This window comes from Balaenoptera borealis (genome assembly GCF_965194805.1).
Source record: "Balaenoptera borealis genome assembly, chromosome: 6".
Classification (NCBI taxonomy): Eukaryota; Metazoa; Chordata; class Mammalia; order Artiodactyla; family Balaenopteridae; genus Balaenoptera; species Balaenoptera borealis.
Genome location: NC_138863.1, coordinates 111,898,927 through 111,914,117, shown reverse-complemented (window position 1 = coordinate 111,914,117; position 15,191 = coordinate 111,898,927). Strand labels below are relative to the sequence as shown.

Sequence of the window (15,191 nt, the reverse complement as noted above, 5' to 3'; positions counted from 1 at the left end):
TCTCATCCCAATGAATAAACTTAACCTCAGGTGTTAAATAACAGTTTATCTGGAATTCCTGTTTCAAGAAATATTATCGGAAACTATAATAACTAGTCATTACTAGATTAGAACCCGGGAACCTGAAGTTGTCCAAGATAGAGATTACACTCACTCACATGGTTTTTATACCTGTTTTTGTATTGATTTTATACCCATTTTGTGTAAATTCCACAGTGTACTAAAGAAACATGGACAATATAGGCAACTATATTACATCGCTAATGGAGGGGAGCAGCCCCATGGATAAATCCTGAGAATGGATATTGTAAAAGTAAACTGTATTGTTCTGGGGAATATCATACAATTGTTCTGTGTTTGAAATATTTTCTAAAATTACTTTTACTGGAGGTAATGTTTAAATCATCTTATTTCTTGCCTGTTGCAGATATTTGACCCAGGTCATGTGGAACATTGGGAAGGGGGTGGTCAGATGGAAGCATTGTTGTTTCCTTCTTTTTTATTTGCCACTTGTATACCAGCTGCACACACTTTCTCTGAAGTCAGTTCTGGTATATTGACTAGAACACTGGTAACTAAAAGATTCTTGCCCTTTCATTTTCACTTTAGGTAGTAGTTTATTGGTCAATTTGATTGAGATCTTTGTTTTTATTATTTCTTTAATAAATAGACAGCATTTATTGGTCTATTTTTAAAGGTTATATGATAAGTTCAATGTGTGCCTACTTTTAGGTTCATGCGCTAATAAACCTTATGCCTTAAGAAAAGGAATTTGTGGATCTGTTAGTTTGATGTATGTAATGCTTCTATAAAGAATTATTAATTTTTAACTTACGGCCATTACCAAAATATCTAACCTTGATTACAGATTTGAAAATTTGGAAACTTGGACCAAGCTATAGATATATCATATACATATACATACATAGTATCATATACATACATACATGTATCATATACATACATAGCTGTATGATACAGGCAGGAAGTTTAAATCTTGAGAACTTAGGAAAACTATTTTCCTAACAAGTTCTATCTACTTTTTACTAACTGAAAATTTCGTAAACTAAGCACGGAAACTTATTTAAATAAGTGGCCCAGGTAATAATAGAAAATCCTCTGCAATCCATAGATCTACATGCGAAAGGAAAAAAAAATAAAAACCTGAATTTGTATCAATAGCTAGTAAAATCGTTAGATTTTGTTTACTTTCATGGAGACAACGGAAATTTGTTTTCAATGCCAGTTCATTCACTGAAGAACATTTCACATATCTTAGGCCTGCTGTTGTGCTCAAACAGAGGAAACGAATTTAAATGCACTGTTTCATGAATGCTGAATAAGTTGCCTGCCTCAGATTCCTTTTCTTCCCCTGCAACCAGTATATAAAATACATTAGGAAAGTTACTGAAAATTATATCATCTCAAGACAAACTGACCCCAAAAAAATTAGAAGAAAAGAGGGTCTTATAGTTAAGTAAATAAGTCCTTTTTGGGGGAAAACGTTATGAAGTAAAAATTTCCCATCCTCCCCCAAAATTTTAAGGAAAAAAATATTAAAAGACATGGATGAAATAATCTGATTAATTTATTCCACGCAAATACGTTTGTTGAGCTCCTCTCTATAGTCCAAATAACTATATAATGGTAATTGTGATAAACGCTATCAAAGGTATGAAAGAAACAGGTTCTAAGAAAGAATATAAGAAGCTGTCCTAGGCAAAGGAAACAGCCTGTTCAAGGAACCAGCTTGGCAATTACAGGGATAAGCCAAAATGATAAGAGTTTTGTGAGTAAGGGGCAGGAAAAGAAGCTAAAGAGGTAGGTGAAGACCAGATCATGCCCACCTTGTAGGCCACATTACAGGTGTTCAATTATAACCTATGAGCAGTGAGAAACCTGTGATAAATATTTAACCAAGGCCATGACATGTGCTCGCTCACATGTGTGTTTCTAAAAGATTGTTATGGATGCTCCAGGTATAACAGATTAGGAGGGAACAAGGGAAGATACAGAGATAATACACTACTATTACAGTAGTCAAGTCAGAGATCTTGATTGCTTGGATCCAGGGTAGTGGCAGTAGAAATAGAAGAAAAATAGATTGAAGATAGATAAATTTTGCAATAGTAATTAACTGCATAGGAGGATTTTAAAAAGCACAGTAATGGGCCAAAAATGCTTCTGGTACAATATGCCAAGTGAAAGGTAGTGCCACTTGCTGATAATGCAGAATACTAAAGGAGAAACAGGTTTAGGGGCAAAATTGAATGTTGCTAGAATTTGAGTTAAAATGTAATCCTGTTTTCAGCTTTGGGTTTGAAATCACCACATAGGCATGTTATTCTCTTGATTTTTTTCAACGGATATAAAAATATGTATGGTTAATATTACTCAGTTGTATAAGACTTCTTCCACAATATAGAGAGAAGATCAAACTCAGAGCTGATGTATAGACTTTCGGGCAACTTAAGCAGGGGACACTGTTTCCTTTTAAAATTTGAGAGGGATCTACTATATAGTGTTTATTTGGGAGGGAAACATTAACCTCTTGGCCTAGTTTTCTTGATCTATAAAATTTTAGGAACAGAACTGAATGATCTATAAAGCTACTTCTAGCTTTAAGGTTCTTTGAGGTTTTTTTTTTTTTGTTTCTGTTTTGTTTTGTTTTTCCCACATGCGCATGACATTTACAGTGAGCACAGGAATACTCTTCTTGAGCCATGTTCTTGGTGTGTGAGCAAGGGGGTCCTTTGGGGAGTGGTACCAGTAACTTATTTTGTAAGTGTGCTAAATAGGACCCTAGTGGTCTAAAGGAGCACATGCAGGTGTTCCCTAGCGTCCTTATTTATTTTACATGTTGGAGGTCTTTGGTTCATTTTGATTTTTTGTGGGAACAATTCCCAGTCTTAAAAATATATAATAGTGATTTTCAGAATGATTTGAAAAGTCCTCTCCTTCTGAATTAGAGTTAGTAATATAGTTCATACTTCTCTGCTCTAGTTCCATTTATAGACTAGCATTGGATTCCCATAGGAGTATTCCTGTTGTTAACTGGCATTGCATGTTCTTTAGAGTACTGTTTCTATGGAGTTCAGGATGATAACAAAGTCATGAGCCTAACTAAAGATGTCTGTTTTCCTGCTACCTCTTAGCTTTATTGAGTAAGGAAGGACTAATATGCTGTTATAATCCATACATTTGCAGAACAGAATCTAATATAATAATATTTAGCAGATCAAGATATATCTGTTTTAAGAATGGCCACATGATGATAATTGTTGAAATTGGATGATATTCTCTCTACATTTGTGTATGTGTGAAATTTTCCATAAAATTTTAAAGTCATCTTTCTTTTAAAATATTACTTTTTTTTGGAAAGCATGTAAACATTCTAGCATCAAGCTTGTGATGTTCGTCAATATACAGGTTTTACCCCCCCCCCCAAAAAAAAAGTAGCCCTGTAAATTCAACATTTATGATATGATTAGGTCAGTGTTAAATTTTACATATAAGAGTTTTCATATTTTGTTTCAGGGACAGAATGATGCTGTTGAAATTGGAACAAGAAATTTTAGATTTCATTGGTAATAATGAGTAAGTCCTAACCTTTAACAAGAAAATAAATTGTCATCACAGTTCTTCAAGATTTACTAAGTTAGTTTTTCTTCTACTTTTAGGTCTCCACGTAAAAAATTCCCCCCAATGACATCTTACCATAGGATGCTATTACACAGAGTCGCTGCTTACTTTGGATTAGACCACAATGTTGATCAGAGTGGGAAGTCTGTCATAGTAAACAAAACTAGCAATACAAGAATGTAAGTATCAAGAAATGTAGTTATATATTATCTATGTGTGTGATACTACTTTATCTTTCTGCAGCACCTTTTATCTCAGGTTTTCCACATGTTTTAGCAGCCTAATTCAGCTTCGTGACAACCTTATGTGACAGGACCAAAAAGTAGATTTAACTCACAAGATGTAAAATGCACCAGTCTGGACTGAAATAAGACAGATGAATGAGGATGGGTTTAAAAAAACCCTCAAAGGTCATAATATCAGTAATGTTTAATAACCATTCTCTTATCGATTTTTAAATTAATATAATTTAGATACCTGTGGCCAACCTCAGGCAAATTTAAAAGAAAAAAAAAAGAGAGCAAACTTTAACACCCTTATATTTAATTAATTTTCTATCAGTTTACTGTCTTTTCCACCTTTGTTTTTGCTCCTTTTCTTCCACAAATCTCAGGATGGTGAGACTTATTGGTTAATCCAGTATCATCCATAATGTTTTGTACCCTTCTGGGCTATGTGTAATTGACTGAGGAAGAAATTTTAAGGAGTTAAGAGGAATCATTTGCTTTAAAAAGTGATACCTGTATAGTATGGTGAAATAGATAATCAGTGCTGATACTTGGGAGCAAAAGGCCCAATGCAGAGGCACCTAAAATTATAATATGTTCACAGTACCTCTTTTGCCTATTTGTGAAGCTAATGCAGTTGAGTTCAGCTAACATCATACTTTGCGGTGGTTTCCTATCAAAAGAATTTTCTATATTAATTTCATGTGTGGTGGCAGTGGATCTGTGATAATGAGCAGCAGACAGCTTCAGATGCCATAAAGCTTTTCAGTTCATTGTTTTTCTTCCTTCCTTGAAGCTAGACTTCTCAGGGTTCTGTCTATTATGAACCCTTCAGTTTGCACGGTTTATAAATAAATGAATAAGTAAATTCATTTATTTCCTTTTTGTTATAATGGCCTTTACCTTTGTAGCTGTCATATTGTTTGCTTGACTAAGTTGGTTTTCTTCCATTTCAAATAGTATTTTGTCAACTAAATAGACATATTGGTGGAAGCTAGTATTTTTAAATGATTGTTACTACAACTAAAATTAAGTTAATGAAGACATATGTCTTTGAAAAGGATCCCATATTTTCGGGGGGATTAAATTTTACCTGCAAATGGGAATCTGATTTAATTTTCCTATGTCTGTCTTTCAGTCTTTTGAAAATATCCTCATCTTTTAGCTTTTTCCTAGTTACTTATATCATGGCTTAAGTGGGATAGTAACCATAAGATATGAGCTGGACTTAAGGTGAACAGAACTCTACTTCATTTAACCAGTACCTTTCAACATTACTCAGAGCTGCTGGATGCCCAAGCATGTGTACATTAGCAGGCATTTTGACTAACATTTCGACTGGTGACTCTCTAAGGTTTTCAGTACAGTGTAACCTCAGTTATTTGAATGCTGCAAGTGATGTCAAGGTTCTCTTTATCCAGATATTGAGAAGTTTAGCTAAACGCAGATGTTTATGATGTACTTAAAGAAGAATGGATCAATAGCGTAATTATTACTAGACATTTCAGATCATTGAAGTTACACTGTATTCTTATTTTATTTCTTCTGGAATATGAAGAAGGATGTAAATCAGAAAACCTTAGAGATCTGCTCCACAATGAATAAAAACAAACTTGCCTTTTCCTCATAGGCAGATTACCCGCTCCAGCCTTGAACCAGTGGTGTTGTGGAAGTCAACAACCCGGTGTCCACTGGGGTGTCTCATTGGAGCGGGAAGTTGGCGATTGCAGGGCAGTAAATTCAGGCATCTATAAAAGACAGAGGTAAGACAGTCTTAAGGTTAGCTGAAATGCCTGCTAATGCTGTTTGGTGTGGGGATCCAGCTGCTCTTAGAAAAGTTGCCAGGCTCTTGGTTAAATCTTATAGTTCATATTGGTATAACCATCTCTTTTTTCACCCAAGTACAAATTCCTTGAATAAGAAAATGTGATTTTGAACAGCTACAGAAATAGTTGATATAAGTAAATGGGGCAATCATGGACAAATAAATAACAACATACTGCCATTGTCAGAACTAAATAGATAATCCTTCAAATTCCTAAAGAAAGCAATCTTTTTCTTATCAGTTTGGTCATGAAATCTTCTTACTCTTTTTATTTTTCTCTTTAGTTCTCTGTATCGCTTTATGTGGAGATGTGCTCTGTTTCACTTATCTAAGTATATTTTAGAATAGAGATCTCTTCAGCTTACTTAGATAATTCTCATTTTAAAATCTTTTGCATCGGGCTTCCCTGGTGACGCGGTGGTTAAGAATCCACCTGCCAATGCAGGGGACACGGGTTCGAGGCCTGGTCCGGGAAGATCCCACATGCTGCGGAGCAACTAAGTCCGTGCGCCACAACTAGTGAACCTGCGCTCTAGAGCCCGCGAGCCGCAACTACTGAAGCCCGTGCGCCTAGAGCCCGTGCTCCGCAACAAGAGAAGCCACCGCACCACAACTAAGAGTAGGCCCCATTTGCCGCAACTAGAGAAAGCCCACACGCAGCAACGAAGACCCAATGCAGCCAAAAATAAATAAACAAAATAAATAAATTTATTTTAAAAAAAATCTTTTTCATCATTTGACAGGAGGTAGATACAGTACTTTATTAAAAATTCACTAGGGTAAAACACATATTCAGAAGTGTTACTTGATTACTACATATAATGAAATATCTGGTCAAGTTTGCTGAAAATGTCATTACTCAGGTTTATTTGGTTTAGAAATTTATTTAGGGCATTCATAATATGTGACTACATAATATATATTTAAAGTATATGTAAAAAAATTGCTTAGGGGTTCAATTAGCCTTTATTTCCTCTAAATATATTTTTTATATATCACATATTTCAGTTTTATAGTATAACGTCTCAAGAGTGTTGAATGGATTAATTTGTTGAAGCTGAGAATACATTTCAGAAAGTGAAGTTTTATATAATTGTAATTTTCCAAGGGCAACAACCTTATGTCTGTCTTCTGGATCTCAGCAGAACTTGCAACATTTCCATAGAGGAAAGACCGGCCAATCAGCCATAAAATATGTTGTTAAGAGTTCATAATCATTACTTTAGGTCGTAACATTAACCTTCAAAAAAGAACTTCTCTTTTTAACCTATTTCTATTAATAAAAAACAAAGATGTACCCTGCTGTAATTATGAATTCTTGGTAACTTGGTTGCATTTTGAAGTAGTCTCTTAAGCTTTATTAAATTCAGCCACAAAATATTTGATTAACACCAAACCAGGTACTATAGAAGTGTAACATAAAATACTGTGCTATACTTTTTTCTTTGTCCAGAATTATTTCTTAGATTTAGAGGAGGCAGTGCAAAGACGATATACAGGCTTTGAGTCTTACATACCAGGGCTCCAAGTATGGCTCAGTCATGTACTTGCCCTTTGACCTTGGACCCTTGCTTTAGCCATTTGAACCTCAGTTTTCTCAATAATATTTATATAATAACAAACTTCTACTGAGTGTTTACTGTTTTAAGTGCTGGTCATCTATTAATTCATTTCATCTTCACAACAGCCTTATGAAGTAGGTACACTGTAATTCCTATTTACAAATGAGGAAACTAGGGGAAATAAAGGTTAATAATTAACTTGTGGGCTTCCCTGGTGGCGCAGCAGTTGAGAATCTGCCTGCCAAAGCAGGGGACACGGGTTCGAGCCCTGGTCTGGGAAGATCCCACATGCCGCGGAGCAACTAAGCCCGTGAGCCACAACTGCTGAGCCTGCGCGTCTGGAGCCTGTGCTCCGCAGCAAGAGAGGCCGCGATAGTGAGAGGCCCGCGCACCGCGATGAAGAGCGGCCCCCGCTCACCGCAACTGGAGAAAGCCCTTGCACAGAAACGAAGACCCAACACAGCCAAAAATAAATAAATAAATTAAAAAAAAATAATAATAATAATTAACTTGTGTAAGTCCTAAAGCAACTAAGTGTTAAAGCTGAGTATTTGAACCTTAGCAGTCAAATTCCAGAGCCCACAATGTATTTCATACAGCCTTTCAGTCATGACATGGGGTAGTTAATATTTTCTCATAAGATTGTTTAGAGGAGTAATTGAGATAACAAAGTATCTATTAATGGTACTAGTGAGTGGTAACTTATATTTATCACCTTCCATAAAATGTTACATTTAACTTTTCTGTAAATATTTTGTATTATCTTTTTTGTTCCCTTGGTTTTTGCTTTTTTTTTTTTTTAGACCTGATCAGAAATTTAATGAACATATTAAGGATGATAAAGGTGAAGACTTTCAGAAACGATATATCCTCAAGAGAGATAACTCTAGCTTTGACAAAGATGATAACCAGGTAACCTGGCATGATTAGAGCATTTTTTTATGGGTGCTGGACTTATACCAGCAGACCATTTTCCCAAGATTAATTGTTCTCTTTTCTTCAGATGAGAATACGTTTGAAAGATGACAGAAGAAGCAAATCTATAGAAGAAAGAGAAGAAGAGTACCAGAGAGCTAGAGACCGAATATTTTCCCAAGATGTATGTTCTAACTTATATTTAGGTCTTCATGTGTAAATATATGCTAATTGCATTATAGGGGTTCACTCCTCCCTCAATCTATTGATCACATATACTTCTAACTGCGTTTGTTACATATAAAGTGACCCCTTTAGAAATATTGCAGTCTGTCTTGTTCATGTTAATGATTTAGTAGTTTATAAAATACTGCTTTGCACCAGTTGTATAAACTTTTCAAAAGTTGAAAGCAGATCGACTAAGGAGTAGTATATTAGACTGAGTATATAGTTTATGTAATATTTTTTTCTTCCAGACTTCTCACAGAGTTGAGATTTTTAGAACATTGGTCACTGTCTACAAAATCATGTACTCTAAATCCTACTTGTTAGTGGACTTTTCTTGATAAATAACTTGTTTCTTCTTTTAAAATACAGCTAATTGATTTTTCAGATTAATACTTGTTTTCCACTTTATAAGTGATATATGGAAGAGATCTTTGTTGTTGTTGTTGTTGTTTTTTGGCTGCTCCATGTGGCGTGTGGGATCTTAGTTCCCTGACCCAGGATCCAACCCACACCCCCTGCTTTGGGAGCTTAGAGTCTTAACCATTGGACCACCAGGGAAGTCCTGGAAGAGATCTTTTAAGTGGCTGATTATTTTATGCATATATTCAAGGGAGAATCAGTTTGGTTTTACCAATATCTGTTAAGCACCTGCTCTGTGCAGTACTGGGTACTAGTCAAGGGTATAAGAATATATGTAATTTGTGTTAATACCGCCAGAGATAGACGTTAGCTCTGTGTAAAAAAAAAAAAAAAAGTAAATGACATTAAAATCTAGACTGTCAGTTAAAAGTTTATAATATTCAACAGATCTTATTGATCATGTATAGTAGGTGCTGTGCTGGGCACTGGAGAACATATCCATGGACATTTACAATAATTTATCTCCCAAACAACCCTATATATGGTAGATACTGTCACTGTTTTTATTTTATAGATAAGTAAACTGAGGCTCCAGGAAACTAAGTAAAATAGACAAGGATCATCCAGCTAGAAAATGACAGAGTTGGGATTTCAGCCCATGTCTTCTGAACTCAGAGCCTAACCTAGATCTATTTCTCTCTCTAGTTTGTAAGATGGATGAGGTCTTTACCCATGATGAGTATTCAGATAATGACAATATGGTGTGTGATTTGTATAGAAACGTGAAGGTAAAATAGGGAACACAGCAGAGAAGCACCACAAACCAGAATTGAGGAGTGAGAGGGAGAGTTAGCTTCCAAGAGAAGAACTGAAGGAGTGAAGTATTCCGTGTCCAGGGTCAACATCTGCAGGGAGCCAGAGATAAAGGAGAACTTTGACACATGAGGAATTGAGAGATTCAGAGTACCTGGATTGTAGCCTAGGTGACAAGAATTGAGGGACGTTTCAATTGGAGAAATAAGCAGGAAGCAGGTGACTTGCTCCTGAAAGCTAGTTAAGGAGGTTGGGGCTTTTAGCTAGAGCAGGGGTCAGCAAACTTTTTCTATAATGGGACAGATAATGAGTATTTTAGGCTTTTCAAGCTATATAGTCTTTATTGCAACAACTCAAATCTGCCATTTTAATATGAAAGCATCCATAGACAATACACGAATGAATGGACATGGCTGTGTTCCAATGAATCTGTATTTACAAAAGCAGGTAGCTGACTGTATAGTTTGCAGACCCCTGTGCTAGAACGAAGGGGGCTATTAAGGAGGGAACAGGCGTGATCAGATTGATATTTTAGAGAGATAGCTATGGCTTCTGCTGTTTAAATTGGATGAAAAGAGCAAAACTGGTAGCTGGAAAACTAGAAGACTGTTGTAATAATACAAGATGCAAAACAGATGGTTGCCTGAGTTAGGTTAATAGCACTGGAGGATTTTGGCTGTAAGCTACATTGAGGCGTAGCTGCTTGTTCACTGCTACAGCTACTGCCAAAGCACAGGTGATCAAAATATTTGTTGAGTGAAGGAGGTGGAATCTACAGACAGGTGTATACTTCGAATATGTAATAGTGAAAATCGGTTCACTTGTTAGAGAGATATTTGAATTTCAAGTTAACTTTGTACAACAAAAATGAATGGCTTCAAAAATGTATATCTGTTAAAAATAAGCATAGTATCGCCAAGCCAAAATAATTTTTTATTGTCATTTATTTTTGTAACTTATCACCATGTTTGATTTGAGGGGTGAGGGTAACTACTTTTTTTAAATTATTACATGATTTTTGTTGTCATCATTAGTTTCCAGATGGCATTATCTGACAAATGCTCAACTTTTTATATCTGTTCTTTCTTTCTAGTCCCTGTGTTCCCAAGAGAATTATATTATTGACAAAAGGTGAGGGGCTTTTTAACATTTGTTTTGCTAAGTGTCTCACTGATGCTAATAAAAATAAAAATGTTTTATGAAAATGCCAACAGAATCCAAGACGAGGATGCTAGTAGCACCCAGCAGAGGCGCCAGATATTTAGGTATTGGAAACATGTTTTCGTGCAGTACACAGTATTGAATATTTAAAGCATTTTTTTAATAATTTTCCTTTTTGTCTCTATTAGCTTTTCAAAGTTTTATTTCTAAATTACAGAGTTAATAAAGATTCTTCAGGGAGATCAACAAATAGCCATCAAAGCAGCACTGAGAACGAGTTGAAGTACTCTGAACCACGACCCTGGAGCAGCACAGATTCAGACAGCTCTCTCCGAAACTTCAAGCCTGCTGTAACCAAAGCCAGCAGCTTCAGTGGAATTTCAGTTCTGACAAGAGGTGATAGTTCTGGAAGCAGCAAAAGCATAGGCAGGCTTTCAAAAACAGGTATACATATCTGTCTAGAACTGTGCAGTCAAAACATTAGTTTCCCTAATGTTGTCTTAGCTCTCTTTATTCATCATGTGGCTTCTGTAATTATCCTAAAATATAGGATTCCTACCAGCAGTACATTGAGCACCTCCAAAGTACTTAAGAGGTAACATGTTTATTGACATTAGGATTTATTCTCTGTGTGAGAGAGATTTACAGAAGGCACCTTTCCTTACCTAGGATTAGTCAACATTGATTGCATTTTCAGCTAATACTATCATTAGCTGAAATTCAGCTAATACTATCATATTATTGAGTACATTTCATGATAAAGTTCATTTGCCATTCCAAAAAAAGTGTAAAATTGCTGAGAAGTTTTTGAGGAATTTAAAAACTAAAGAAATATAATACAATGTAATTATTATGGATAAGTAGAAATTTCAATAGCGTTCTCATTCTACTAGCTTCTTTGCTTTTAGATTACATAACTTTTAGGCTCCTAGCATTTTTCTCTTTTCACTTTCACTGGCTTTGATACTAAAGTTCACATCTCTTTTAGGATCCTCAGGGATCTTTATTTGTATCCCAAAATAAGCATGAAAATCAGCAGAAATGGCTCTCTCTCTTTATCCTTTTAGGTAAAGCCTAGATATATGGTTTTACACAGATAACAATTGAAGGAAGAGGTGTAAATTTGAAGGTGACAGAGTAAATTTTTCTCATCTCTGACTATAATTCAGTACTTTAAATTCTTAAGGTTTGTGAATTGCACTTGTCATCTTTTTAACTTATAATGTGGATATTTAAAATGTCTTAGTGTATATGATAGACTCTTGCTAAAGATAGGTAAATTTTATGAATATAAGAAATATGCATATGTACCAAATATGCATTTATTTGATAAACAGTCACTTAGTCATCGTGTCATCATAACAGGAAAAAAAAAACTACTCGTGTCGTGAGAAAGTCATTTAGACACACAGCCAAATTAAAAAACTTTTTTTTTTTTTTTTTGTATTTATATTTCTTTGCTGCATCGAGTTTTAGTTATGGCACGTGGGATCGTTCGTTGCGGAGCACAGGCTCCAGAGTGCGCAGGCTCAGTAGTTGCAGCACACGGGCCCAGTTGCCCAGCGACATGTGGGATCTTAGTTCCCTGACTAGGGATCAAACCAGTGACCCTGCATTGCAAGACATATTCTCAACCACTAGACCACCAGGGAAGTCCCTAAAACATTTTTAGAACATGTACTATTTATAATCTATATTATCTTCAGAGATGAAAATAAATATTTAATTCTTTTATTAGGAAAAAATTTTTTTTCATATAGTTCTTGGAGATAGTCATTTTTGGCACAACTTAAAATAGAAGTTATCCTTCTGAGGCAATCTCTATAGTGTATCATATCTGTTTACGTCATTCATTAAAATTAATTCTCCGTCCCAGAGTCAATTCTGTTATTCAAAACCTAATTAACTATTTACATCATCAAAATCTTTTCCTTTCTTTCATTGTCTCATTGTCTACCTTAAGCCATTATACTGAAAGTCAGTGACTTCTTCAGTCTCTGTATAATAGAAAATTAAGTAGATTGGAGGCGTGAAAGCAGTTAAAAATAAATTATCAAATTAGCTTATTAAGTACAGTGAGAAATAAATTTTAAGCTGATGCTAATATAAGTACTTGGAATATTTTTATTCTACCTTTGTCCCTTGCTCTGATAAAAAATTGAAAGTTGACTTTACGTTACAGGAAGATGCTATGATTATGAGCTGAAAATGAAAGTCTGCAGTGAAACCTGACAGTTGTTTCTCTTGATAGAGAATTATCATTTTTGTTATTTCCTACACTACTCTTAATCTTTCTGTGTTCTTATAGATAAGGGGTTTCTGATATAAGAGGTTTTGGGCATTTGGCTGTGCTAAGTTCTTTGTCCTGGGGGAAAAATTATAATCTGTATATTCCTAGGTGTTAATCTAAAAGGTAAAAATGTACATAATTTTGTCCTTTGGGGAATGTGGGTAATGCGTTTTTTTGTGGCTGTCTGTGGCTGGTGTTATTGGGTTGGCCAAATAGTGCCTTCGGTTTTTAAGTAAAAATAAAAGACACATTTTTCATTTTCACCAAGAACGCTATTGAACAACATATTCACCGTTTTGTTCCATTGCCTTCTGTCATTTTTCAGGCAACTTCATAATTCCATCTTCCCAAAACTTTTTATCTTTCTGAGCAAAGAACTGTTCCAGGTGCCTTTTACAGTCTTCCAGAGAATTGAAATTTTTTTCCATTAGGAGAATTTTGTAAAGACCGAAATAAGTGGAAATCCAAAGGTGCAATGTCTGGTGAATACGGCAGATGAATCAGAACTTCCCAGCCAAGTTGTAACAGTTTTTGCCTGGTCATCAAAGAAACATGCCATCTTGCGTTACCTTGATGGAAGATTATGTGTTTTCTGTTGACTAATTCCAGACGCTTTTCGTCGAGTGCTGCTTTCAGTTGGTCTAACTGGGAGCAATACTTCTTGGAGTGAATCGTTTGGTTTTCCGGAAGGAGCTCATAATAGAGGACCCCCTTCCAATCGCACCATTTACACAACATCACCTTCTTTGGATGAAGAGCGGCCTTTGGTGTGATTGGTGGTTCATTTCGCTTGCCCCGTGATCTCTTCCATTCCACATTACCTTACAGTATCCACTTTTCATCGCCCGTCACAATGTGTTTTAAAAACGGAACGATTTCATTACGTTTCAGTAGAGAATTTCATGTAGAAATACAGTTGAGAAGGTTTTTTTCGCTTAACTTAACGTGGAACCCAAACATCAAAGCGATTCACATAACCAAGCTGGTGCAAATGATTTTCAGTGCTTGATTTGGATATTTTGTGTATGTCACCTATCTCCCGTGTAGTATAACGTTGATTGTTCTCAGTTAACGTCTCAGTTTGATCGCTGTCAACTTCAACTAGTCTACTCGACTGTGGAGCATCGTCCAGCAGGAAATATCCAGCACGAAACTTCGCAAACCACTTTTGACATGTTTGATCAGTCTCAGCACCTTCTCCATACACGGCACAGATCTCTTTTTGCGTTTCAGTTGCGTTTTTACCTTTCTTGAAATAATAAAGCATAATATGCCGAAAATGTTGTTATTTCCTTCCATCTTCAATATTAAAATGGCTATACAAAAATTCACCAATTTTGGTGAGTCTTTTTTTTAACTGCAGCTGTCACATACAGTCTAACAAACTTGTTTCGAATGAAGTTAAAGACAACTAAGTGCTACTAGAGCCATCTTACGGAAAAAACCGAACGAATCTTTTGGCCAACCCAGTATTATAGACTTGCTTTAGTTGCATGCTTTGGCTATGACTTCTCTGACAACGTATGTGATCAGTTTTGCTGTATTAGACTTGTTCTTGGTGGGGAGGGGAAGCAAAATTGTACAGTAAGTCAAAAATAGTTCATGCTTTTATGTGGTAACTGCATGTTACGCAATGTGAATTTTATTGTTACATATTTAAAACCTGCGTTTTTATATGAGGTTTAAAAAATTCCCTCTTTTTCATTACTCCTCCCCTAGGTTCTGAGTCTTCTGGTAGTGTAGGGTCATCTACGGGCTCTCTCTCTCACATCCAGCAGCCTCTTCCAGGTACAGCTCTCAGCCAGTCTTCTCATGGCGCACCTGTCGTCTATCCAACTGTCAGCACTCATAGTTCTCTTTCCTTTGATGGTGGCCTAAGTGGGCAAGTCGCATCTCCTAGCACTAGCTTCTTTTTGCTTCCCTTGGAAGCGACAGGCATACCACCTGGCAGTATTCTGATCAACCCACAAACAGGTTGGTATCCAGAAAAAGGTTTATTTCAGTTGAGATATCAGGAGTTATCTGAAAACTAAAGAATATGTGTTAAGTGTATTATCTGTATATGCATTGTCAGCTTTTTATTTTTCATGTGTGATTAGCATTTTCCCTAGAACTTTAATAAAAAACACTTTATGCTAGAGAATGTTAAAAGACATTTATATCAGAAA

The 15,191-nt window shown here is 35.7% G+C and overlaps 1 protein-coding gene across 18 annotated transcripts in view; it reads left to right on the top strand.

Annotated features, from left to right (window-relative positions):
• The window catches only part of R3HDM1 (R3H domain containing 1), a 119,456-nt gene that overhangs the window by 37,260 nt on the left and 67,005 nt on the right, over nucleotides 1–15,191 (top strand). For 11 of the 18 annotated variants that reach the window (XM_082397832.1, XM_082397827.1, XM_082397831.1 and 8 more), the window contains 8 exons: nucleotides 3,538–3,597; nucleotides 3,681–3,821; nucleotides 8,060–8,168; nucleotides 8,260–8,355; nucleotides 10,666–10,703; nucleotides 10,787–10,837; nucleotides 10,951–11,177; nucleotides 14,743–14,997. In XM_082397832.1, coding sequence (XP_082253958.1) covers nucleotides 3,538–3,597; nucleotides 3,681–3,821; nucleotides 8,060–8,168; nucleotides 8,260–8,355; nucleotides 10,666–10,703; nucleotides 10,787–10,837; nucleotides 10,951–11,177; nucleotides 14,743–14,997 — 977 coding nt within the window. The remainder of the gene's footprint in view (nucleotides 1–3,537; nucleotides 3,598–3,680; nucleotides 3,822–8,059; nucleotides 8,169–8,259; nucleotides 8,356–10,665; nucleotides 10,704–10,786; nucleotides 10,838–10,950; nucleotides 11,178–14,742; nucleotides 14,998–15,191) is intronic. The other 7 variants (XM_082397824.1, XM_082397820.1, XM_082397819.1 and 4 more) reach the window with 6 other exon arrangements.